This window comes from Austrofundulus limnaeus, unplaced genomic scaffold, assembly GCF_001266775.1.
Source record: "Austrofundulus limnaeus strain Quisiro unplaced genomic scaffold, Austrofundulus_limnaeus-1.0 Scaffold94, whole genome shotgun sequence".
Taxonomy (NCBI): Eukaryota; Metazoa; Chordata; class Actinopteri; order Cyprinodontiformes; family Rivulidae; genus Austrofundulus; species Austrofundulus limnaeus.
Genome location: NW_013952496.1, coordinates 189,344 through 215,999, shown reverse-complemented (window position 1 = coordinate 215,999; position 26,656 = coordinate 189,344). Strand labels below are relative to the sequence as shown.

General features: G+C 37.6%; 3 protein-coding genes across 3 annotated transcripts in view; 1 reads left to right on the top strand and 2 right to left on the bottom strand.

The window, feature by feature from the left end:
• LOC106520556 (splicing factor, arginine/serine-rich 15) overlaps nt 1–14,558 on the bottom strand; it is a 32,715-nt gene extending 18,157 nt beyond the window's left edge. The window contains exons 1-16 of the mRNA XM_014012730.1: nt 14,331–14,558; nt 13,249–13,332; nt 12,797–12,841; nt 12,495–12,656; nt 12,274–12,388; nt 12,032–12,165; nt 11,809–11,958; nt 11,651–11,724; nt 11,013–11,106; nt 9,967–10,050; nt 9,713–9,792; nt 8,657–8,835; nt 7,023–7,123; nt 6,823–6,936; nt 6,559–6,715; nt 6,383–6,474 (exon numbers count right to left, since the gene is read on the bottom strand). Coding sequence (XP_013868184.1) covers nt 6,383–6,474; nt 6,559–6,715; nt 6,823–6,936; nt 7,023–7,123; nt 8,657–8,835; nt 9,713–9,792; nt 9,967–10,050; nt 11,013–11,106; nt 11,651–11,724; nt 11,809–11,958; nt 12,032–12,165; nt 12,274–12,388; nt 12,495–12,656; nt 12,797–12,841; nt 13,249–13,332; nt 14,331–14,360 — 1,695 coding nt within the window. The 5' untranslated portion in view covers nt 14,361–14,558. The remainder of the gene's footprint in view (nt 1–6,382; nt 6,475–6,558; nt 6,716–6,822; nt 6,937–7,022; nt 7,124–8,656; nt 8,836–9,712; nt 9,793–9,966; nt 10,051–11,012; nt 11,107–11,650; nt 11,725–11,808; nt 11,959–12,031; nt 12,166–12,273; nt 12,389–12,494; nt 12,657–12,796; nt 12,842–13,248; nt 13,333–14,330) is intronic.
• A 449-nt stretch (nt 14,559–15,007) lies between these two features.
• Nucleotides 15,008–15,676, top strand: mrap (melanocortin 2 receptor accessory protein). Its single transcript, XM_014012729.1, has 3 exons — nt 15,008–15,323; nt 15,398–15,494; nt 15,634–15,676. The coding sequence occupies exons 1-3, from the start codon at nt 15,164–15,166 to the stop codon at nt 15,674–15,676; spliced, it is 300 nt and encodes a 99-aa protein (XP_013868183.1). The 5' UTR covers nt 15,008–15,163.
• urb1 (URB1 ribosome biogenesis homolog) overlaps nt 15,564–26,656 on the bottom strand; it is a 17,958-nt gene continuing 6,865 nt past the window's right edge. The window contains exons 19-39 of the mRNA XM_014012728.1: nt 25,872–26,071; nt 25,572–25,790; nt 25,311–25,493; nt 24,398–25,232; nt 24,075–24,279; nt 22,988–23,174; nt 22,859–22,917; nt 22,578–22,765; nt 22,305–22,415; nt 22,155–22,218; nt 21,894–22,062; nt 21,550–21,652; nt 21,294–21,454; nt 21,098–21,209; nt 20,806–20,912; nt 20,435–20,578; nt 19,092–19,201; nt 18,795–18,995; nt 18,433–18,674; nt 16,904–17,470; nt 15,564–16,311 (exon numbers count right to left, since the gene is read on the bottom strand). Of these exons, the coding sequence (XP_013868182.1) occupies nt 16,121–16,311; nt 16,904–17,470; nt 18,433–18,674; nt 18,795–18,995; nt 19,092–19,201; nt 20,435–20,578; nt 20,806–20,912; nt 21,098–21,209; nt 21,294–21,454; nt 21,550–21,652; nt 21,894–22,062; nt 22,155–22,218; nt 22,305–22,415; nt 22,578–22,765; nt 22,859–22,917; nt 22,988–23,174; nt 24,075–24,279; nt 24,398–25,232; nt 25,311–25,493; nt 25,572–25,790; nt 25,872–26,071 (4,358 nt within the window). The 3' untranslated portion in view covers nt 15,564–16,120. The remainder of the gene's footprint in view (nt 16,312–16,903; nt 17,471–18,432; nt 18,675–18,794; nt 18,996–19,091; nt 19,202–20,434; nt 20,579–20,805; nt 20,913–21,097; nt 21,210–21,293; nt 21,455–21,549; nt 21,653–21,893; nt 22,063–22,154; nt 22,219–22,304; nt 22,416–22,577; nt 22,766–22,858; nt 22,918–22,987; nt 23,175–24,074; nt 24,280–24,397; nt 25,233–25,310; nt 25,494–25,571; nt 25,791–25,871; nt 26,072–26,656) is intronic.

Genomic DNA, 26,656 nt, shown 5'->3' with positions numbered 1-26,656 from the left:
GTTTAACAAAGTGGACTCTCAGTCTAACAAAAAATGCACTTGAATAAAAAAAAAAAAACAAAGAACAACAAAATATAAATTAAACACCACACACAACTGAAACAAAAAATAAACAATATTAAAGAGCAGCATCTCTTTAGAGATGAAGCAAACTACACAGCTTGGTGAGGACCCACTGTTTCTTTTGGGGACATAAGCCCAGTTCACATCCCATGTAAAGTGTAGGCTAGGTTCAGGGTCAAATGGTAATAGAAAATACTGGTAAATGAATGAAAGTCAATGCAAAGTCCCCATGAGGATAGAAGAACAAACGTGTCTGTGTGTGTGTGAGAGGAGGGGACAGTCAGAGGAGACAAGCAGAGCGCTGCGGGGGAGGAAATCAGACAGTTCAGAGTTTTCCTCATGAGTTGTTGGTACAGCTACAGGTTTTTTGGGGTGTTTTGTTAAAACACAGATGGTGCGTTTAAGTTTCCTGTTATTTTTGGGAGCTACAGGTAAAGTCTTGATGAGTTTGTCGCGGGTCTAGGGGAGTTTCACCCCCCACCCCTTCTCCTCCTGTCTCTCTCTCTGTGTCTCCCCGCAGCGAATTTCAGGCTCTGCAATTGCCCCGACACTGCAGCAGCCGCGTTCTGCTTTGAAACATTTCTTTAGCTACGAGCTCTTATGCTAAAGCGAGAGTTCACTCCTCCCGACACTAAGAAAACAGGCGGGGAGGAGTCAGCTGAGCCCCTGTGTAGCGGAGCACAGAGAGGGAGAGAGACGAAGTAAACAAACAAGCAGGAAAATGAAACTTATCATCCTCATTTTTTTTACCGACCTCAAAAAAAATTATCATGCAATTAATTGATTTATTGACTATCGCGACAGGCCTAGTTGAAGGCTCACAGTCTTTTGTTACAAAGTTTATAAATTAGAAGCAATGTGACTTTTCTCTGTTTAAAAGGCACTTCAGCAGGTGGATAAAACTGCACAACAGATGGATGCAGCTTACCACATATCTCTGATCTTCAAATCACTAAAAAGATTCAAAGATAGGGTTGCTGGTATAAGAAATTCCACCCACCCTGTACACGAACTGTTTGCTTCCCTGCCGTCACTCAGGAGAATCCCGGCAAGGACCACCAGATGGACAAACTGCTCAAAAAGCCATGATGAAACTTTGGTGGTGGGCTTTATTTTACTACAGCTAATGCGCTTTCAAAGGTTATGTTCACACATTCCAACTTTTTGCTGTAGTTGCTAATGTTGTAATTTTATGCGACTGCTATTAGACTCCGTGAGTCAATGTCCCTGAAGAGACCTGTGTACAAAAGACAACGTGCAGTCACATGCAGTATGTTGTGTTTAATTAAGTAAATAAGATGCTACATGTTAGCATGATGACAGGGGTAGACATAAGGATTTTTTTTAGGTTGTCCAGCAGACAACCTGTTGACAAAATGTGGTTGTCCGCAAAACGTTTTGATTGTCCAAAAAAATCTAAATTAAAATGTAATTTAATAGGTAGGCTATATTGTTTCGTACAAAAAGTTTACTATTTACAAATGTTCTCAGTGAGCAGGTTAACAGTTTCAGGAGATGCTTGAGTAAAAAAACCTCCTCATCCTCTTCTTTGAAATAGAGAGCAAAAATCAACATCCAACAACCATAACTTTCTGCTTACAGGACAAACATTTTAATTTAAATAGTAGTATAGCCTACTGTCTACATGACCTTATTAAAGCTAGTTTAGTGTTCTTAGGACTGAAGACTTTCTGAAGAAAGGGGATTTAAACTCATTTTAGTGTTTTCAACTGAGGAGCTTTGATATATTTAAAAAAATTATAGCACAGGAAATTCTCTGCACAGAAAAACAATTTATTTTTACTGTTTTTTTAAATCAAACTGACAAGTTTCTCCACTATAATTGTTGTGTAATGTAAAGGCATTAAAACACTAAGATTAACTACAAGCACCTGAAGCTGACTCAGAGAGCTCTGATTTTAGAAGAAGATCAAAGTCAAATGTAGACACAGCACACCCCCCACCCCACCCCACTGTGGTCCACTTGCACCTCCACCCCACYCGCATGTGATTAATACTGATTTTTTGCGAAAATTACTGATTTGTGATGCTCATTATACATGTAAATATCTGAAGGGGTGGACATGTGTACTCTGACATCCCGGGCCAGTCGGGGCCACGGTGCACGTGAAGAGGTGCTGTGGCTGCGGTCAAACTGGCTCTCAGCCTCCACTTTAAAACCAGTCAGGAGAACTGTCGCGGTTTTGTTGTGCTCATGAACACATGGTGTTACAGGAGAAATGCTGCGAGATGCTTTTGGAAATATATTTATAAAATACGACGTAATCCTCGGTGGAAAATAGCTCAGGTGAACACCTCCCAGGAAAACCCCTCAGCGTTTCCTGGACTGAGTGAAGCAGATGACCCCCTACCCACAGAGAAAGAAAAAAGGCAGCGGTGTCAGTCAGACGGCACGACCCGCCCTGCTCTGTTCTGATTGGGTAAAACTTTGACTGTGGTTCTCTTTATCTGGTGAAAAAAACGTCAGTTTAATCCCTAGATGCCTTTAACAAGTTTTTTTTCTCCCGTTCATTTTTACAATGAAGAACACCCGCTGCTTTTTTCTTGGTTGTCCACCGGACAACTGGGAGGCGGGATCTGGTTGTCCGAAACGAAAATAGGTTGTCTCGGACAACCTAAACAATGCTTATGTCGACCCGATTAAGAAGTTGCTGTGCAACCTGAACGACTAAATTAATATATTCCATGCTTGTTTTATTGCCGCTTCTTGCCCACTCAGGTGCAGAATTGCACTTCTGGAATGGGAAAGATGTACTGAAAGTAGAAATACTCAAGTATTAATCCCATCATGCTAGAATATCTAGTATAAATTTGATCTAATAATAATATCACTGTTAATATTTGTGTAAATTCTGAGTCATTCAGAACACCGTACATCTAGTTAAAAAAAATGAAGCTACTAGATTTCTGTTCAGTAGTTAAAGATGCGCAGAATTCTGACTTTGGTATCACTAATATCTGGATCAATCTGTATACCCCAACCTTATGACATAATACGTTCAGTGAAATGAAACATAACCGTTAAGACTGCAGTCACTTAGAAAATAATTGGATATGCATTCAATGTAGTACCTACGAGAGATCTGGGTTAGATTTGTAATAGCTTGGATTGACATGTTAAGACTATCATTAAAAATACAGTGGTTTGCAAAAGTATTCATACCCCTTGAACTTTTCCATATTTTGTCACATTACAACCACAAACATAAATATATTTCACTGGAATTTAATGTGAAAGACCAACACAAAGTGGTATACAATTGTGAAGTGGAAGCAAAATTTTACATGAATCAAAACATTTTTTACAAATAAAAAACTGAAAAGTGCGATGTGCAAAAGTATTCAGCCCCCCTGAGTCAATACTTTGTGGAGCCACCTTTTGCTGCAATTACAGCTGCAAGTCTTTTAGGGTATGTCTCCACCAGCTTTGCACATCTAGTGACTGCAATTCTTGCCCATTCCTCCTTGCAAAACAGCTCAAGCTCAGTCAGATTGGATGGAGAGCGTTTGTGAACAGCAGTTTTGAGATCTTGCCACAAATTCTTTATTGGGTTTAGGTCTGGACTTTGACTGGGCCATTCTAACACATGAATATTCTTTTTTTTTAAACCACTCCATTGTAGCTTTGGCTTTATGTTTAGGGTTGTTGTCCTGCTGGAAGGTGAACCTCCGCCCCAGTCTCAAATCTTTTGCTGACTCCAACAGGTTTTCTTCCAAGATTGCCCTGTATTTGGCTCCATCCATCTTCCCATCAACTTTGACCAACTTCCCGGTCCCTGCTGAAGAGAAGCACCCCCAGAGCATGATGCTGCCACCACCATATTTGACAGTGGGGATGGTGTTTTCAGAGTGATGTGCAGTGTTCTTTCTCCGCCACACATAAGGTTTTGCATTGTGGCCAAAAAGTTCAATTTTGGTCTCGTCTGACCAAAGCACCTTCTTCCACATGTTTGCTGTGTCCTCAACATGGCTTCTGGCAAACTGCAAACGGGACTTCTTATAGTTTTCTTTTAACAATGGCTTTCTCCTTGCCACTCTTCCATAAAGACCACATTTGTGTAGTGCACGACTAATTGTTGTCCTGTGGACAGTTTCCCCCACCTGAGCTGTGGCTCTCTGCATTTCATCCAGAGTCACCATGGGCCTCTTGGCTGCCTCTCTGATCAGTGATCTCCTTGTTCGGCCTGTAAGTTTAGGTGGACGGCCTTTTCTTGGCAGGTTTACTGTGGTGCCATACTCTTTCCATTTCCGGATGATGGATTGAACAGTGCTCCGTGAGATGTTCAAAGCTTGGGAAATCTTTTTATAACCTAAGCCTGCTTTAAACTTCTCCAAAACCATATTCCTAACCTGTCTGGTGTGTTCTTTGGACTTCATGATGCTGTTTGCTCCCCAATATTCTCTTAACCAACATCTGAGGCCGTCACGGAGCAGCTGTATTTGTACTGAGATTAGATTACACACAGGTGGACCCTTTTGAGTCATTAGCAGTCATCAGGCAACTTCTGAATGCAATTGGTTGCACTCAGGGAAAAGGGGGCTGAATACTTTTGCACGTCGCACTTTTCAGTTTTTTATTTGTAAAAAATGTTTTGATTCATGTAAAATTTTGCTTCCACTTCACAATTGTATACCACTTTGTGTTGGTCTTTCACATTAAATTCCAGTGAAATATATTTATGTTTGTGGTTGTAATGTGACAAAATATGGAAAAGTTCAAGGGGTATGAATACTTTTGCAAACCACTGTATCTGATATAAATCGCATATAAGGAAAAACAAACAAAACAAACAGTTTTTAAAAATCTGACTTAGGTCACTTTCATGCAGCTAGTTCATTAACTTTATTGAAACTACTTTTTAGAGCTTGCCATTCACTTTTGCTCTTTATACGGTTTCATTTTTAATTGTTAGGACTGACAAATGTTCTTAAATTTTAAAGATTTGCCCATTTACACATTAGTAAATTGCTAAATGTTTTTGTGCACTATGCTGACAAAAATAAGCATTTACAATATTCCTGCGAAACACACAATGATCAACGTGCTCCACACATTCTGAATAGTTTCGTTAACACAGAAAGAAAAACAGAAATACTTCCCTGCACACATACCACAGTAATTAAAGTTTTTTAATCTCAATTTTATTTGAATGTGTTTGATAAAACAGTACAAGATTACTGATTGGAGATGAAAAGACTTTGTAAGAAAGAGAGAAGAAATGAATGAATAGGCATCCCTAAATGCAAACTCTACAAGTAGAGGAGCATATCTGAATAGTTGCGAGGAAGATAAAAATAGTAATTTGGATTTATCATTTGGTAAACCAGAAAAATGCTGGTTCAATGCAAAGAAAGTCATTATGAAAAACATCTGGATAACAGTTTAATTGGTCAAATACCCATGCAGAATTAATATTTTTTTAAAAAACAAAATAGAAATGAATTTTTTTTAAAGTTAATTCTTTTGTGTCGCACATATTTGTTGTGATTTTAGTTACTGCACAACTTGCATAGAATAATTTATAAATACTATATAGCACCCCTTTTACTATTGTGACTTAACACGTAACCCACAAAGCACAAGAATCATAATTTTAATTTTAAATACAGTCAAATTTATCTAAATAATCAGTCTAAGTATCTGTATGTAACCAAGTCAAAGTAGAGAATTAACACCAAATACATTAATATTATTATTTATTTATTTATTTATTTATTATTATTTACACAGTTTACTGTGGACTAACTTATTACATAAATTATTTTAGAAAACAAAATCTACAGGCAATTGTAACTGAACTTGCTTTCATATTTCAACAGAATACACTTTTTTTTAGAAGTGCAACACAATAGACCATTTACTATATACAATATACTGTATTTTTCCAATATAAAATGTGGTCCTTTGTTAATTTTTTAAAAATCTTTATAGCATTATTTCATATGGAACTCCTGAAGCTGATAATATGCCAGGACTGAACAAAAAAATCAAAAGAAGATGCAGCCAATAACATATTGAAACTGATTTTTAAATGTAATTTTCACTGTTTAAGTCCTGACATAACGGTTTAAAACTTAAAGTTCTAGGCCTTTCTTAAAAACGTTTTTAATTGATGAAATATATGAAAAAGCAGTCTGATTCAGATAAGCTCCACCACTTATTTGCAAGAACAGTTTATTTTTATTACAGCAGCAACAAGAAAAATTTGGAAACAACGTCCTCATCAAGCCCAATTAACCAAAATAACAAGAACACCATTTTTAAAAAGAAAGCGTTAAAGGACTGCATAAGCATTACCTGAATGTGAGCAGTGAGAGTCGGATCTGGTACCATTTCCAATGCTCTGTTTGCAGCTGGCTGGTTGTTGAGTTCCTTGGAATTGTTCCACTCTAGAGCAATGACAGTATAATGCCAAATTAAGACTTTTTTTCTTTCAGTGACTTCAGCTCATGCTAACAAAAGCTCAACCTTACCTGGATTTAGCGTCTCTGGATCCAGCATACCCCCTTCTTGATAGCTCTCCAACTCCTCAACTTTGACTTTGCTCCATGGAATGTAAGTAACTCCCTGCTCAACGTCCCAGAACTTTTTGTGAGCTGGTTTTATACCTTTGTTTAACGCCCAAGCAATCTGTGGGGGAAAGGGATTAGGTATACAAATTGTGTAACTCAGAACAATAAATCTTACACAGAAGAAATACGACACTGAGCTAGAAATATGAATTAGCAAGCACATACCTTAACAGGTTTCTGATTGACTTTGTATGACCCTCTGCTGAGCTTTTTCAAAGCAGTATAGGCATCTTGTCTGTGAACCATAACAATGTAGGCACAACCACGAGGTGGAATCATCTAGACCACAGGAAGAAAAGTTTAAAAAAATACATTTTGTATATAGTAGCCGCAAAATACTTTTGCAATAAAATGTTCAAACTTACATTAATCGACTCAATCTGGCCAAACTCTTCTAAAAGGGACATCACATCAGACTGCTGAGTTTTCTTGTCAAGCTGTCCAACCCAAAGTGTGGTACTGCAAACTAAAAAAACAAAAATAAATAAATAAACTAGATACCGCATAGCGTTAACAATAATGACTTTCGCACACACAAATGCACCAGAACTCAGACGTCTTTATTCCTAATAAATGTCATGCTACTAGRTGMATCCCAATATTGTAGTGGTTTGGGTGGGGGTCTTTTGGGTGGAGGTCTTTTTTTTTCTTTGTGGGGGGGTGGTGGGGCACTGATTGGTAGGCCTGATGGATAGCCCCTCATCAGAGCTAAACAACAAAAAATATCTAAAGCTATGTTTAATAGTTTTTGAGCAATAACCATTTTTGTATGTCCAGACATCTTTTTCAGATAAATTGGGAGTCCGGGGGGGTGGGGACACTGATTGGTGGGCCTGATGGACAGCCCCTCATCAGAGCTAAAGAACAAAAGAAATCTGAAGCTCCTATGTTGAACAGTTTCTGAGTTTTAAGCATTTTTGCATGTCCAGACACCGCTTTTTCAGATAAATTGGGGGTCCGGAGGGGTGAGGGGGCACTGATGATGGGCCTGATGGATAGAGCTTCATCAGAGCTAAACAACAAAAGAAATCTGAAGCTTTTATGTTGAACAGATTGAGTTATAAGTGATTTTGCATGTCCTGACACCCCCTCTTTGAAAGGAGCCCCCTCCTCAAGTATGGGGTCTATCGTAAAACCGTTGGCTGGCGCAGTGTAGGTCAGACTCAACTACATTCTACCAAATTTCATATTATCAAATTGATTGGTGCAGCTGTTTTTGTGCTACTGTTGACCAAAAATCACTGAAAAATAAATAAAAAAATAAAAAATAAATAAACAGTACGAAAACAATGTGCCTCCTGCTTACGCTTCGCGTGTGGAGGTCATAATAACTAAATGAAATTCAAGTTGTTTTGTATTAACTTTCATATAAAACATACTTCCTACACACAACAACAAAGGAACTAATCCCAAAATTTTGGTTTTGGTGAGTGGGCTGTACAAATGAAGTGAATGGTGAGCATGTAATTTTGCTGCTGGTGGGAAAATGACAGGACTGGTTTGAAAGACTCGAAGAAGAGATGCACAATTGACATCTGGTTCTGGTCCAATTTTGATGCTCAAATTTAAATACTGGGATCTACAGTATCAATTTCTTGGACTTTCACTTCACATCTTTGGCCAGAAAAAAAAAGGTTTTATGATTAGCAGGAATGTTCCATCAACATTGTCTTTTTAACTTGCACACCTTTGAGATTCAAGGTACTTAAGAGGATGAGCCCCACACAAGTACAAGTTTATCATGACTCAAAACTATGGAGAGAATAATAAAGGCTTAAAGGGAGCACACAGCAAGATTTGAACGCACAAAATAACATTCAACCGAGTGTAATCAAATTACACTCCATATACAACTTGCGTACATTAAATTAGGGGGAAAAAAGCAAGCTAAAAAAAAAATAACTGAATAATGTGTTAAATGGGTAAAACCACAGGACTGAAACTTACAAAATGAAATAATAAAAAAATACTTTAAAGGTAAAACTTATTGAGCACGTACCACCGAGTGTCTGGCTCTTTATGCTGGGAAAACCTCTCTGCCTGCTTTCTCGGTCCTTCCCTCTTTCACTCCTATCCTGGGAACGTGAACGAGATCTCCTGTGCTGATCTCTGGAACGAGAGCGTCGAAGCCTTGACCATCTAGTGTGAGATGAAGATCTTGACCTTCTTCTAGGAGATCTGAAATAAAAACAAACAACAAAACTGTTGAACATGACGTTATCAAGTTGCTGTGTCTTGCACAGCATTATTCTTTCTACCGTTACATTAAAAAGAAAACACATCAACTCAGTCATAAAAATGTACTTTGTTTTGAAATCTACACTACAGGATGTAGTTATAATTGCACAGGCTGTCAACATAAATAATTCCAGGAATTTTTTGTGCAGCGAGTCTGATTACACGATTCTGCGCAAAGAGGTCATCTCATTAGAAAACACTATTGCCACAAAGGACGAACATCATTTGCAATAATGGTAAGGGAGATAATGTGTCAAAGTCCAAGAGTGCCCAAAAGAATAATGCACAAAGCATTAAGCTTCCAATGGCAGCTGGTATTCTTCTCATCCTTCTGTCAACTCTTCACTTACTAAGCAACACACACAAGCGAGGTGCAAACATTTTCAACTCTAGGATTGTGTTGTGAACACAGAAAACTCAGCTCTGATAAAATGATGAAATCTAACCCTTCTAGCCTTTTCAAAATTTGATATATTAAGACCTAAAAGTTCTCAAGGATCATTGAGGGACTTATACTCAAATCTTAAAGTTGTTTTTTATTAACAAGATCTCAATAAGTTCTAGATGTTGAGCAAGGAACTATTTATAATCATTCGTTTGTTACCATTATTATGTAAAGCAACTTTTGATCTCAGCTCAGTACAAAAGTAAAATATCAGCACATATTGGTCCGTGATTTTATTGTAAACTTTGTCCCTGATTTCCGAGACTAAGAGAAAAGGTTAAAATAAGTCCTAACGAAGACTTCAATTAAAGTAGTCCACCACATAAAATATATGAACAGTGTTGCACAACTGTTTGTCAAGACATCAGTTACCTGGAACTGGATCTCGATCTCCTGCCATAGCTTCTTCGTCTGTCTTCAAGCCTTGTAGATGAATTTTCTTTCGAGTTTTCCTGTTAGGCATTGATGACAGAAGAACTTTTTGATTAAATGAGTTTTCTACAAGTTTTGCATTAAACCTACAGTTAGTTAACTCTTTTCTACAAATTATGGTAGCAATGATAGCTTATACAACTTAGGTTAAAAACAATCAAAAACAAACAAAAAAAACAGGTTGGAATGCCTACCCGTGACTGAGCGTACGAATCTTGTAAAGAGTTATATCCATCTGGTGTTAAGTGATGTTCACCATAACTCATTCCTCTACTGTGCTGTAAGATAAAGAAGCATCTAAAAACACTGTTTTAACAAAACAAGCAGAATAATGAATACAGCAGGGCTATTCAATGACGGCCCGCAGGCCACATCCGGCCGACGAGTGACCAAAGTTCGGACCACCAATTGGTTCATTCATCTCTTCAGACCAAACCCCCAATTTTCTACTTTAATTAATTTAAGGTCTTTTAGTTAAACATAGACATGTTTGGTATCTACAGAAAAGTCAGAATGTTGGCTACAAGCTGGTAAAAATACATTTCCATAAACATTCAAGACAGTTAAAATTACAAGCAGTTGAATATAAAATTATGAAAGTAAAAATAAAATTGGTTTAAAAATTTGGCAGGTCAGAGATGTCACAATAATATTCATGTCAAACGGGAGGCATAATGTGTTAATTTTGAAACTGTTTAATTATCACTACTTTTATAGGGTTCTGTATGTTGTGTTCATGATGACGTTAGTAGACAGAAGCTTCTGAACAGGCTTTGGAGACGAAACGAAGACGGACACATCCCAGTATGTCTACTATCAGGAAAGTTGTGATTATTCTGTTATCAACTACTTCTGACGATGTTACATGCTGTCTGGAAACGTAGTCAAAGAAATGAGATTCTCTTCAAGTTACGGGAATAACAGGACACCGACAGCGGGAGGAGGGTCCTGCTGCAGCTGAGCCGAACCTGCACTGTCCAGAACAGCTGATCAACCTTGTCAGGTACCCCTCCATAAGAACCTTTTTGTGTGATTGCTCTCCGAGTGCTTCTAGTTTTAAAAGAAGCTTGCAGCACCACAAATGCAGTCGTTTAAATTTAACAAAAGATTTCGAAGCATCCCTGCATATACACATTTGATATGCTAACACCTGGTTGTAAATGATCTTTGAATAAAACACAGTAAAACTGCTCATTTGACATAACCAGAGTTATTGTATTTTGTAAGTATAAAACAATACCTTTATATCCACTGCCTGTCCCACCATATCAAGATGAGCATTTGTGTTCAGCATCTGCCCGTGAAACTGGTTCAACATATTTTTAGGAATGCCTCTGTCAAGACACAATACAAATTCAGTCAATAAACCACAAATATTTAATGTAATAAAAACATTTCTACATCATGACTAAAAGTAGATAGGACTGTGTCTTTGCAGTTTCTGCTCCCAAAATGATGAATATACCTATTTAAGAACCTCTCAGCTCGTAGAGGGATACAACATGCTAAAATTACAATCCATTCTTACTGGTATTCAATCCACAGGGTTGTACAATCTGCATGTACATTTTAATAAAACAAACAAATCAATAATTAGCTTAGATTCATTTGTGAGTTATGCAAGTCACATAACTATGGGTGCCACCTTGTTAATTGTATTCTTGCAGCCAAACTCATAAGCTTCTGCTACAGACATCCAGAAGTTAAAAACAAATTAAAATTGTAAAAATAGACTAACAGTTATAATATAAGCTGACAAAACATCAAACTTTTTGTATGAAAAACAGCAACAAAAAATATAGCCTTGTTTTAAATGGTCTGTTTAAAACTGAATATACAGAATCATGTCAGTTACAGTGAACCTAAAATTTGACTCACTGTAAATGAACGTTGACGTCTGAAACTGGCATTTCTGCAACTTCTTCATTGTAATCAAATCGACTGAGCAGTTTCTGGGAAGATTAAAAAATAAAAAACATGGAAGCGTTTTAGAGAATAATGAAACATCATTTTGTGATATTGATCTATGGTATTACCTCAGCTGAAGAGTTTTTCTTTACAGTTTCAGCACCATGCGAGTTGAGATGAGTCACTGACGTCTGGGTCGGGCTGGGTATGTGGTTTGCAATGGCGGTGGCTCCCAGAGTCTTATCTGCCTGCTGAATGTTCTGGAGCATCATCTGCAGCTGGAGGAGAGGTAAAAAGAGGCAACTGACATAAGAAACAACTGAAAAAGGCTAAGGCCAACTTATAGCCTACCTCTTGACATTGGGGAGATTGAAGCAGTTGTGCCACAGCAGCTAAAGCATCTGAACTGGGTAACTGATGTTCTGCAGGCATCACAGAGGGATTACAAACAGGAGATGTAGTTTCTGGTTGGGGCTTAATGGTAGCTGTTCAGAGACATAATACAGCATGGTTTAACAGCCTACTATAACAAATAATAAATTAAATAAAGCACAACATTACTTTATGTACAAATACTACCAGAGGTTCATTACCTTCAAGAGCAGGAGAATATGCACCACCATTGGCCATGTCCATCAGAGGCTGAAGGATATCCATGCTAAACACTCCATTCTTCTCCCACAGGTTTAGCACACGAATTATTTTATTCTGAATATGTTAAAAAACAAACATCCATATAACATGTTACAAAATATATGTTTTAACTGATTCATTACTGATACAATAACATAACGAAAGGTTCTAAAAGAAGTACCTTATCATCTTCTGGACAATGATAAAGGTTTTGGAAAGTATCTGTGAAGTTCTTCAAAAACCTGGGTCCAAATACATCTTTCTCGACACCAAACTGATGGCGTGACTGCCGAACAATAGAATCAACCACGTATAATCCCGGAACCTTCAATTCTGGTTTGCACTGAAACAAACAAACAAACAAACAAACAAATAAATAAATCAGAGCAAATCTATACTGCTTTCTTTTAAAACATTTTACGTGTAAAACAAAAATCGAGCTCAAAAAAGATTTAGATTAACCCAAGCTAAACAAATACATACCTTCTTGATGAACTTTTCTACTATCTGGACAACATGTTTGTACAGCTATAAACAAAAAAATAAGTGTCAGTCATAGAAAACCATAACGCAATATATAAACAAAGTGTAAAATAGGTGATGGTAAACAGGGTATATGAAACAACTTGTGCCACATTTCTCTTTGAAAAACCTCAAAAACGGTGACAACAAAACATTACAGTATGAATATAAACATTTCACAAATAATGTGAGAACATATTATGAAGATGTTCATGTTTACTTACTTATAAGACATTTGTCATAGACTCAAAGATAAAACTTTATGTTCTGTGTTTATATTAGTTCAGTTCAAAAGTAAAAATGTATGGGGCAGTTTTGTGACAACTAATAGGAAAATGCACATTTTATTATGTTGTTACAAGGTTGTGGGTGCAGAGCTGTTTAGTGTAACAAAGAAATGTTTATTTATTTACCTTAATAGCCTTGATGGCTGATTTTGTTACGGACATCATTTTAGCACGGGATATTGGAGGCTTCATGTCAATCATGGAGAACAACTTATTACAAAAAAGAAAAGAAACTTATATCAGTTCATTTTAAAAGAAAAATTGAAACACACAATAAATAACGTCAGATAACACTAACACTGCAGAATACTGTGTATAAAAATAGCAACAAATGCATTCCAAATTTACAAAAATGAAAAGTATTTCAAACTTGATCAAGTACACTGAATGGGGTGTTTTTCCCCCCTTTTCTTTTTTAATGAAATAGACATTCCCAAGCTTATTGAAAAGGGTAAAAATGTAACTTAATTTGACAAAGATACAAAAGATTTTCTTCAGTGAGAACATCGTTTATACCACAAATAATATGTAAAAATTGTAACGATTAGTACACTTTAAGAGTGAGTATGGCAACAAGTTTTAGTTTACAGTCATCATTACACAAGCTAAATTTAAATAAAACATTTGAGGTGGCTAATTGGAAAAAAAAAACTATGTCAACTTGTGAAGAGTTACTGATAAGCAGAAGCAGGACATACTGGGAACAGGCAAACATGGATTTATTTCCTTAACCTACAATGAATGGGGTTTTACTTTTACATTATTAAGGAAGCAACAAGCTTTAGGTGGCGTACAGTTTTAAGTTAATGTAAACATTTACCAGACTCCAGCAACACGCAAAAAACACGGGATTCACTTTCGTTTCATTATAACCACGGATTCGAATCTAAGCTAACACAATTAGCAACATTTCTCAGTATGACTGTAAACATCTTGACCAAAACGATTGAAAATGAAGTTTGAGTGTTTAAGCATTAAACATGATGCTAGTTAGGGATTGGTCTCGTGCAAGGCCGCAACATGCTAATCAAACACAATTTAAATGCAGAACAACAAAAGCATGTATCACTTTATTTTTTGGAAGGTCTATTTTCATTTTTTAATGGATTATAACTATCCACGCCAAAAAAAAGAGAGGAAATTTACACTAAAAAACGGGGTAACTTTGGATTAGGCTGTTCGGACCAAACCACGAAATACAACTTTACCTCCACGTTGAATGCGTTCACTGCATCCATGGCGATTTAATACTAAACCAACTTAACTGAATGAATAATCGTTTTACTATTTATAAGCGCAATAATATATAGTTATATTACAAAAATCAATACGACCAGTCACGTCGAAAGACCATCTCAGCTTCTCGACAACTACTGACCAGGCCTCTGCTAAGCTAATATGCTACCAGTGACCTCCCGTTTCCAACACCCTGTCAACGTACAACAACTAATTACGTCACGAAGGAATGTTGCCTTCACAGTTATCGGAAAATGTAAAACTACTCACAAACACACAAGAATACCACTGGTCATTGAAAAACGGTTGCGTAGGCCTATTACGTTAATGGATTAATTACTTGCATAGACCCCTTGTGGGCAAAGTGGATGAACTATGACTATATATCCTCTTGGAAACATACGTACTCGAATTAAAAGTGGCATGCTTTGTAAGCTACTACAAACTTACATATTTAAATATTAAATAAAAACATAAATATAGCTGGGTATTTTTTTCTTTATTGTAATTTAGATATGGTTATGTTTACTCGTGTTGATTGGTTGCTTTTATTTTAATTAAATACATAAATAAAAGTTGCGCGAATTAACCCTTAAACGTGGAACTTGAACCTCTCATTCGCTTATTTAGTTATCTACACACCCTTGTGGCCAACTCTAAACACTACACACAGTTCTTGAGCTACAAGTGACAGCGGCAGAATAAACTCGAGCAGTTCAAGAGAGAGAGTAGCGGATATTTTTCTGATTTTTTCCCCCAAGACTTTTACAGATGCTGAAACCAGAAACAATTTTTATTTTTCACTATGAGTATTTCTTCCCATCTTGGGAACGCAACAGCTGTGTCCAAGAATGACACGTCTGTGACTGGAAATTCCAGCAGCGCTATTTCTTATGAATGGGAGTACTACTATGATTATCTTGATCCTGTGATTGTGGACGAGAGTAAGCTGACATACAATAAATGTAGGTTTTCGTACATTACCTTTTTTAAAATGTGCTTGTAGTATGTCAAAAGTAATTTCCGTCTTCATTTTCAGATTCGATTGTCATAATATTGTGGATAAGTCTGGCTGCATTTGTGGGATTTCTCTTTCTCAGCTTGAATCTTATGTCTCTGAGTGGAAAATGGCCAAAGTAAGTGTACCCCCACCACCACCCCCGAAAATTTAATGATTTTGAAAAGAGGTCATTGAGAGTTCTCACTAAACGTGTATTATTTTTTTATTTTGAAGCCATATGTTGATGAACATTTTTTGCATTTTGTTTATTGCAGGATACACAAACTCAGAGGACACCACAGAGGATCAAATGCTTGAAGGTTTGCACTCTTAATATATATTTTCCAAAATGAGGTGACAAGGGAGACTACAAAGATTGAAATATTTTTACTTTTACATAAAAAAAGTTAATAATTACTTGTCCCAACCAATTTCTTGACAAAGTACAAGGCTGCTTTTTAAACAAAGGCGTTATAACATTGATTTTGTGTTTCAAACAGTATGTTTGTGACAATCTTTATTTTAAAAAAGGCAGAAATATTTTTGTCTTAAATCATGGAGAAGACATTTATTTCTCCTCATCACATTTTTACAATTTCATCACACAATAACGTCTGCGTCACAAGAGAAACCTCGCATGAAAACAGATTTCAAAATGTAACATTTCATATAAAGAACTAAATAACATCAAAATGAAAGTCAGCTAAATTTATTGGTTTGTAAAAGCACAGTCTACTTTTTACAAGTGTCCAAATTTTCCATTTATCTTTTCATGGCGATGATGTCGTTACAGATCGCTCTGATGGCTGGCTGAGTTTTTGATGATGTGGAGACCTTTTTGTTTTTGCTCTTGACTCCGGTCACCAAACGAACGTGAGACAGGAACAGTTCTGCTGAGGCGGCTCCACTCCACAGCTCATGGATGTACATCGACAACAGAAACAGTCCTGCTTCTGGAAAGAAGAAAACAAAAGTTCAATTAGCCACTTATTACAAAAGAGAACCATTGTGTGGCTTACTACGCTTTCACACAGAAAAAAATAAACATGCACATACAGTACATGTTTAAATATTTCTTCTTTATATCAATCATGGAGTAAAATTGTTTTTTTAAGCTTTTTTTCTTGCTTTTTAGCTACTATTTCATCACTTTTAACTAATGTTTTGGTCCCAGCCTCAGACCACTGATTAATGCTGCCCCCCTCACTGCCTCCCTGCTTTCTTGTCCAGCCACTAAAATGTGTAAAGGCCTCTTGTGCCGGAAATATTATTTACAAAATGATTAAGGAAAGCCTTTATTTGCTGACAAACTGCACAAACCTTCCTGTTCTAAGAGACAGAAAAGTTGATCTGTATTCAGATCTGCTATCAAACATAAACATCTAATTGAAATTTCTGACCCCTTAAGTCTCCAAATGGAAATAAAATATTAGGAGAGAAAACATTGTGTATTTAGAATTTCAGAGCCATTCTGTTGTATTCAATGTAAACATATTATTTTTATTCAAACTCAGAAAGACTCTAAATACATTCTTAGTTTCTTACCACATCTTGACTGATCTTGATGAGACAAGCAGGCAGAGAGAACTGACTGATGGAGATCTGAAGGGTGGCCTTGCATCTCTAGTAAACCGATCATAATGTTGGTAAAAAGCTGCAACGTTTCTACTCTTGTTTCAAAGCTGGAGTGACACCGAGTTTCAACGGTGAGGTGGAAGAGCTGAAGGAGGTCGGCTTTCAAGTCGAAATCGAGCATCACGGCATTTTTGATTTTCTTGTGTTTCATCACGGCCTTTTTAAACCAGTGAAGGAACTCTCTTGTTGCGCTTTCATCAGAGGGGTTCTCCACCAGCCACCTCAGGGACCACTCAGTGAGCAGGAGTGCAGTGTCACCAGCCAACTCACTGGGGTCCAGTTTGTCTCCGGACTGATCTGCCTGGGGTTCTGAGAGGTGAGACACGGGCTCCCAGTGAACAAAGATCCTGCTGAGGTGAACTTTACAATCTGTCAGGAGACTCCCCTCTAGAGTCTTGCTGTCCTCTGGTGAGTTCACATCTCGTCTGCTGCCTTGATAGACGTGGCTTTTACCTCGCACCTTAAACCTCCCCCAACCTGAGGATAAAGATGAACAAAACAGTTTGTATTGCATTTATAATGTAACGATTCTTCTTGTTATGCAACCTAATAAAGCTGCACAGTATGGAAATGAATAAATGTTCTGGGAAGTCAGGAAAGAGAAATTTAACTACAGGAATGGAAACAGGCTCAACTAAAATACAACACTACAACAATTGCAGAGCGGAGATGTTAGGTTGTGTTTTCAGACTTTTTTAAAACACCATAAAAATATAAATAATAAAGTAAATGACAAAATCTCCTTAACCTTTTCCTAAATCAATGGTTAATGTGTCCTTGAATTAAACATTTGTAAGCATATTTTGTGACCAGCTGCCAGCTGGCTAATAAATGTGCTCTATGCAGAGGGGTTTTGTTTTTTTAATAAACACCATAGTGTGTCACATTGTTGATATAATATGATGTTTTGTTTTGATTCTCTTTTTTTCCTCATCTTCCCTTGTGTGGTTTTTAGTTTTTCTTGTTAAAGGTAGCGCAACTGTGTTTGCTGCATGACTGGTTTAAGCTGTTCCCCCATGTTTGAATGGTTTGTCTTCTTGAATGGGTGTTTCTTAAGTGCCCCCTCCCCCTTCCCTGAATGTACAGCACCTTGTGAATTTATTTCTGTGAAAGGCGCTATATAAATAAATCTTGACTGACTGACTGACTGACTGACTGACTGACTGACTGACTGACTCACTTACTTACAGCAACTACATGCATTTGTTTACCTACAAAAACAGAACAGCAGTTAGGAAATTTAAGGTTGATTTTCTGTGCCTGCTGTGGATCAGTTTGTTTACCCTAAAACTCCACTAAGAGGTTTATTGAAAGATTTTTATTCTTACTACAGCAGTGCTATTTTTCTCCTTCCTTGTGTATATTATGTCTCAACACAAGCAAGTTCTTATTTTATTTATTTATTTTTTGTTTCGATCAAACTTATTGAAGGCACTCACCTGTGAGCTCCTTTAGCTTGTGTTTTTCTGACAAGGCTTGTATTTTGGTGAGAAGAGCGGTGCACTGGGACAGGGAGGCCCAGGAGAGGAGCAGAGAGAGGGTTTCGGTACAAGAGAGTGGCTGTGGACGGAGCGTGAGGCGGTCGGCTTGTTTGTTTAAACAGAGAGCTGTCGCCCGGTGCGTCAGCAACGAGCAAAGAGTCCGCGCAAACAGGCTGAGGTGGGTGGCCTTCACGCCCAACCTGCGAGGACGAGATCAAACAAACACTGAGACCCTTGACCAAATGACAGCTGGCATTTATGGTGATGGACATCTCAGCTTGTGTTATCCGTCGCCTGCCTGAAGGATACACTGCTTTTACCTGAGGTGTCTGTTGATGGCCAGTGACACACAGAGGAACTCACTGATGAATGGAAGTGGAACACATTTCATTAAGCTCTGAAAACTCTCATCAGTAGAAGACGTGACCTCATTAACCTTCTTTTCCTTTTGCCCAAGGACAGTAAACCACAGCCCATGGAGCAGATCAATCAAGGAGCATAACAGCTGCTGGTTTAGATTTCTGAAGATTAAAAAAAAAGTACAGGTTAATGCAGCAAATATGCAACTGATTATTGCTGTAATGCTACGAATGAAATGATAACAGCTACGATCTTACCTTTTCTCGACTACTTGTAACATCCAGCTCAGCAGTCCACAGTTCCTAATGAGACCATAAGCTGCTTTTGTCACACGGGCAGCATGACACAACACCCTGATGATTTGAGTCTGTGTGAAGATTAACATTAGGAAACACATCACACTGTTAATTATTTTTAAAGACCATTTCACAATCAGTTATATTTGCATTTCACATGCATCACACACACACGAGCAGCTTTGTGCTAATGTGGGATGGGAAGAATGTAGAGTGAATTACTCCACTGGGAATGAATAAAGTGATCATCATCATCATCATCATCATCATTATCATTATTATTATTATTATTATTATTATTATTATTATTATTATTATTATTATTATATTTTAGCTAGTGTTTTGTTTCTATTTTCTTTTAACCTGCTTTCTGCTTAGTGTTGCACCTAATGGTTATTATAATAATCAATTAATCATTTGATTTCTTATTTCGATTAATCGATGAATCTGGAGAAAATAATAATAATAATTTTGACCTCTTTATTCCAAAACAGAAAATTTGGACTGACATAGCAAATCACACAAAAACAGGTTATATATAATATTAATTTAAAGTGAATATTTGTCAAATAGCTTTAGTAAAAAATTTATACACAAATGTGTGCTATATGCTTGAAAATCTCTTTATATTTTCTCTCCAACAGCAGGGAGGGGGTTAGCAGAGAGTTGTTGATAGGGATGAGGAGATTATTAGATTTTGAGATGGAATTTTTAGCGCCGACATGGACGATTTCTGTTTTGTCACTATTCAGCTGAAGGAAATTGTCTGAAAACCAGCGATTGAGTTCATTGAGAGAGTTAGAGAGGATGGAGGGAGGGTGTGTGGAGCTTGGCTTGGTTGACAGGTAGAGCTGTGTGTCATTGGCATAACAATGGAAACGGACACCAAACTTGTGGAAAATGTAACCAAGAGGAAGGAGGTAAGTAATGCAGAGAACGGGTCCAAGGACAGAGCCTTGTGGCACGCCAGTGGAGACGGGGGATGACTCAGTAAGATGACCAAGTAAGGCAAGTGTCTTCTCTCAGACATTGTCAGCAAATTAAAACTTAAAGTTGAATCATTGAATTAATGCCATCATAAATTGCCCAACACAACAAATCCATTATGAAATTTGTTGCCAACACTTTTAATAATCAATTTTATCCATTTGTTGTTGCAGCCCTTGTTCTACTTCTTTTAGCTTTAACAACAGTTTCAGCTTCTTTGTTCAACAAATTTTTTAGCACTCAGTATTTCCACTACATTTTCATATTAATGCAACTTATCTAGTGTATATAATAAGTGTGTTTAGAGGAATGTGTACCTGGAAGTATTCACTACACAGAGGGCTGCTGATGAAGCCCAACAGAACCTTAAAGACGCCTTGTTGGTTACATATTTCAAAACTGCGTCCATCGTTTATCCCTTCCTCAAGCACATTCAAGATCCATTCTTGTTCAATCTTGTACTACAGGAGAAAAAAAAGGTTTGAGTCATACACCCACAGCTGAAACACTTCCCCAGAAACAGATAACAATCTGAAAAATGGCCTGAGCTGAGCAAATAAACACAACAAGGTCATATCTCTGACTGGAAAAAGAAAAAAAATACAAATTCCTGAAACATCCAGAGAAGGAACTCTCTAACTTAAACAAAACCAAAGTTTTTAACACTTTCTTTAATGTAATACTTTACCTCTAATTCAAAGCCACAAAAAAGATTGTAGAAATTCGGGATTCGCATCAAGTCCAAATCCTGGTGGCCCAGCAGAAACCTGTTTAACACCACATACATGTGGTCCTCTAAAAAAACAGAAAGAGACATCAACAATCCTGAAAGCTGCAGCTTTAATCCATTTGTGTGTGCAAAAACAGAAGAAAATAACAAAATGGAACTTCCTTTTTGAGTTAACTTGCTGTTGACATTTGGTTCAGTACACACAGTTAAATAAGTCAGGGACTTTTTTACAGTGTTCAGGGTTACACACCAGGTCTGAGCATCAACTGAGCCACTTTGTTGATGTAAGAAGCCAAAACGAATGGAACTCTTTGATTCTGCCTTCGAATCCCGTTCTTGACAACAGTCATTAAATAAAGCAGCTGTTTGAAAAACAGATTGTCGTCAGTGTTTCAGGACGTGATTCTCCACATACAAAATATTTAAACCCTGTACGCTTCACGTACCTGTCTCTTCTCTCTGAAGCGAGCAGCCTCCAGGTGGTGGTAAAAACAGGTAAGCACATGATACGCTGCAGCTCTTATATTCGGGTCGTAGCTACTTAGAGCCATTAAAGTTACTCCGAGAGCGTGGCTGGATGCAAACTTGAGGCAGTCAATAACACACTCTGTCACAAAAACGAAAACAAATGTAAGAGGTAAAAATACTAGAGGTGATACTGTAAAAACTTAGGTTTTCTGTAAGGCGGTCAAGTATCTTAACCTGGTCGCAAGATGGCACTGAACAGAGGCAAAAGAAAACATGGATCATACAAACTTCCAAGATCCTCCACTGCATCACTACTGTACAGCAGCTCTGTACTGTCCTATATGAGAAATCAAAAAAAAAAAAAATAAACATGCCTCAACTGTCATATTTATGATATCAAGATATTCTACATCTGAAAATGTTTTACATTGAGCATCTTTATATAAATGAAAATGTGTTACTTAATGAAGACTATGTATGATTTAAAGAAAAAATAGTGACTGAAGAGGTAAATACTTTATAAATACATTTTAAGAAGTGCAAAATTAAAAAAACGTGGGTTGACTCAAAATATGAACCTGAGGGAAGATTGTGCGCTGCTGAGGAAACTTTAAAATAGTTTGGCTCATCATGTCTGTGTTCAGCAGCGCCAACACATCGTTTGAGCTCGGCTGCTTCCACAGAGAGGCTCCCAGGCTTTTCCTGGTTTTGTGATGCTCCACAGCAGCAGGGCCCCACAAGAAAGATCTGCAGATAAAAACTCAGCATCAGGAACAAAGTCAAACGAGTGCAGTTAACAAGGTCAACAAGAAAAATATGCATATATATGACTAACTTACTGAAATTTAAGCAGGCTGACTTGGTTTTTTTCATATTCCTGAAGAAGCAGCAACAGCTTTTGATCTTAAGAACAAAATATGATTTAAGATTAAAAAAAAAACACAAATCAAAAAACACTTTTTTATTCATGGCTGATAAATGTGTTTTACCTGAAGCAGAAAGTGTGGCTCTGTATGCTGCCAGAAGTACAACAAAGTGATTGGTGTTACAGACCGTCGGGCACTTCTTCACCAGACAGTAAAGAAGGGATATCAGCGCCTCTGAAACGACAACAAAATACACAAGTTTGTGTTTAATAGGGATGTAAAGATATCTAAGGTACAAGGATTAAAGTTTAGTAGAATTACACCATAAAAATAAACAAATGAACTGTTATATCCTATGTTTAATATTAAAAAGATAAATGAAAGACTGTAACAGACCTTTAGCTTGAGACTTGTTGGGCTCTTCTCTGGAGTCCAACAAGGTGGGCAGAAACTGAGAATGGCTGCTGGTCATCATATGCAGGGTGGATAATGATATCAGGTCCTTTTGGATCTCACTGCTTCCATACATCAGTTCCAACAAGTTACTTAAAGTATTTAGGAAATGGTGATCACCGTAGCGATTTCTGAAACATTTCAGGAAATATTTCATGTCAGTTAATAATGTTTCTATTACCGAATTAAAATAAATGAAGAATGGATTTGGATGCATCATCTACCTCAGCCCATTTTTGACAAAACTGTTCCAATCAGAAGCAGCTACGTTTTCAGGAGACGTCTGTGTATAAAAGAAAAGTTACACAAAAATAACTCATATTTAAATAAACTACACGCAGGAGGAAACCTACCATAAGTTGTTGCAGTCGTTTTAAGATGCTCTGTTCCTGGGTTGATGGGGAGGCAGCATGATCTTTTATGTGGCAGTATGAAGCCATCAGACACTTGAGGGCTGAAGTCATGACAGACTTTCTCCATTTTTCTTGTTCAACTGGGCAATCAGCAAGTTTCTCTGAGATTAAATCAACAAGCTGCCATCTGAAGAAAAACAAAACGCAGTTCATATCTGAAAGTGATAAAACGCCTTTTATTTGGCGAGTCCACAGTCAACATCCACACTATTGTGTGCCTGTTTTTAATTTTTCTATGAATTATTTGAAATTCATTCCTGCATAATTTGTGCTATTTTAGCTCTTCATGTATGAGAATGTTTAGCTCATTCAGAAGATGGGTGCTATGACTACTTATGAATAATTTCAATAAAGAAATACTGATTTTTTTCAATTCCTTCAATATTGTTCTCTTTAAATTTGCTTCAGCATACTTGCTCTATTTTTGTCTTCTTATGCTATTTTAGCTTTTAGCCACCACTCCGTTATATTGTGGTTTTAGCTAGGTTTTTCCCACTTTTAAGTAACTCTTAGTGGTGCAACAATACATGTACCCGTATTGAACCGTTCAATACAGTGTTTTAGGTTCAATACACACTTGTATCGAACAATACAGAATTAAAAAATTTACTTTATCAACTTGTCTTCTGAAGATGCTCTGTGTTGAAGGATCAGTGGATCTGTGTTCAACTACTCCACCTAGGCTGCATTGTCGAGCGCAGATCCACTGAGAAACTTGCTGTTTCAGCTACATTTAATTTAAAAACTGCACTTTTGAGGTTGAACAAATGTTCATAATTAATTTAAATAAATAGCAAGTTAAAATTTTTGTATCGAAAAAATATCGAACTGTGACACTAAAGTATTGAACCGAACCAAATCGTGAATTTTCTGTATCGTTGCACCCCTAGTAACTTTTTATGGCTTTGAAACAGCTTTTCACTTCTTTTAACTTTTAGCTAGCTCTTTGCTACCTCTCGTCTTTAGCTTGTATTCTTTACTTTCTTGAAAAACAACTTTTCTAGTTAAGTACTGCTGTGAATTTTACCTTTCGTAGTTGTCTATATTTTGAAGAGAATCTGGAAGATTGGTGATCAGATCCTCAATGTCGTTCCTGTCTGCAGAGAGCTTGATGAGACTCGTAGCAGTTTCTACTAACTGGACTCCAGAGTCCTCGCCCTGGTTCTCCAGAATACTCCAGGACAGTTTGGGAAGCAGTGTTTGCTTCAAAGCTTTTAAAACATCTTTTTGCACTAAAAAACAACATTTATACAAATTTAAATTATCATTAAAGTATCAAAAGAGTAAAGAACTATTGCCAATGTTTTAGTATTTTAAATAAAGTTTCTATTTTTAGGTTTTTACACACACCATCTTTAGGTCTGGCTGGGTCCTCTTTACTTGCCACCTGCAAATACGTGTTAACTAGAGGAAGGAAGGCTTTTGTATTCAACATCTTCTCCATATTTGTGGATTCTAGGCACCAGACTTCAAAGCGGAGGCGATGAGAAGAGCAGTTTTCCAGCAGCAGAGCGCTGATAGCCAGAGTATTTTGGACAGGCTTCTGTAGACAGTGGAGCAGCACATCTGTGTGGATTAACTTGGCACTGCCTGGATTGGAGGACAAAGTCTGGAGCAGCAAAGCTTCCAGCTCAGGGCTGGAGCAGGACACGAGGAGGGTGCCGAGGCCATGAAGGTGTGCCTGTGTCAGAAATCTGCCGTGGTCTTGATAAGAAGTAGACGTACACTTGGTGAGGATTTGCAGAGCTACTTGGCCGTAAACACTGAGCTCTGGCTGCGTCCCCTCACTGCTGGGAGAGATGAGGCTGTCATGAGGGAGGAGGAGCAGCCGGGACACCACTTCTCTTAGAACACGGGAGTCCATGTAGTTGTGCAAAAACAAGAGTGCCTGCAAAGTTCTGGAGTGTGTTTTTGGAGGCCGAGAACACTTTTCCTGTAATTCCTTCAGAGTGGCTTTTTCTAAAGCCCCCATGTAACTACAAAGCAGCTCCAGGTGACTCAGATCATAAAGAGCAGGAGCACTTATCTTCAGCAGGGTCAGAGTATTATCCGTCATCTGAGCACACAAGTGCTTTAGAGCAACAGGTTTCAAAGAGTGAGGAGGAAACGCAGCCAGCTCCAGAGCCAGAAACCACTGCTCCAAACACGGGTGCTTAAAGATGGAGGCCAGAACTGAAACAAGAACCTGAATACAGATGGTGTCAGATCAGAACGAGTAATGCACAAAATCAAACAAAACTTCAAGGATTAACTCTTCTCCAACCTGCTCTTTGCTGGCCTCGACTGTTGGCGACTGGTTGACTTCCAAAAAGAGATCTGATTCTTTCTGCGTCTCTGCAGCTGGTTCAGAATCTGAAGTCTCCACAAAGCTTTGCAGTTTAGTTACTAATTCTTGAAGCATTCCCATCAAGATCCCCAGAAGAGCTCCTCTAATGTCCTTGGAGAACTGTGCAAAATAATTTGATATTATCATTCTTGTTAGTTTCACAATTTATAGAGCGCTGCGCTCGATTTTTGCTCTTACCTTGCCAAAGTTTTCCACAGTTGATTTAACGTAGAGTAAAATCTGTTTGGTAACAAGTGAAAACTCTGACATTGGCATGGAAGCTAAAGTCTTTTCTATATTTTGCCTGAAGGCATCTTCAAGCAAAGCCCCTGGTCCCTGGATGTATGCAGCTTTCAGTAGTGAAGAGCATGATGAGGGGGCTGACAGTTCTTTTGTAAGGCATTCAGAAGACTTAAACTGTAAAAGAAAATTAAATATTTTTATGAATATAAATATTAAGCTAAGTGTCAGTAAATATAGTGGCACATAAACACTGACCAGTTGTTCGTGGCTCTCCTGTGGCAGCCACATGGAATAATACTGATGAAAGTGTATGATGGATTGATGAACAGAAGCAGGGAGTTGGGAGGATGCAAGCTCTTTATCGTACTGCAGCAAACTCAGACAGAGAGGGAGTGGCTCTCTCTGAGAGTGCAGCACATCTAAGAGCACTGCAGACAAATACTCACATACCACCCCTAAGAGAGGAAAACACAGACGGTTACAAACACAATTTAAAAGCTTAAGGAACATGCTTTAAATTAGAGTAGATTTGAACTTAAATCTTTTTTTTATTTTAAAAACAGTGATAAAAACCATTAAAAGGGATCCCTGATTAGTTGTAACTTTAGACTTTATTTGACAAACATTTATTTTAACTGTAAAATAAACACTGTAAAAATACTGTTTAGTTTTGTAAAATTTTTTAAAATCTGTTTTAACACGGACAGAGCCATTTTATTTGGTCAACAACGCTATATTGCCTTATATGTATTAGCTCGGCGCTAGCGCGACAAACAAGCTAAACTGAGGCCCTCCATCCATATTTTCAGTTGCAGGCTGAGTCATTTTTGTGTTCCCCTCTCTGTCATGGATGGAGGACCTCAGTGATGAGAGGAGAATGTGTAGCGCTGAGCTAATACAAATATACAGTGGTTTGCAAAAGTATTCATACCCCTTGAACTTTTCCATATTTTGTCACATTACAACCACAAACATAAATATATTTCACTGGATGTCCCGATACCACTTTTTCACTTCCGATACGATACCGATATTACAAC

What these genes read in the sequence shown, in the direction of transcription:
- mrap (XM_014012729.1), top strand. Translation starts at nt 15,164, where the DNA reads ATGAGTATTTCTTCCCATCTTGGGAACGCAACAGCTGTGTCCAAGAAT. An exon ending in TAAGCTGACATACAATAAAT is followed by an intron (nt 15,324 to 15,397) that starts GTAGGTTTTCGT and finishes CTTCATTTTCAG; the next exon opens with ATTCGATTGTCATAATATTG. An exon ending in CTGAGTGGAAAATGGCCAAA is followed by an intron (nt 15,495 to 15,633) that starts GTAAGTGTACCC and finishes TGTTTATTGCAG; the next exon opens with GATACACAAACTCAGAGGAC.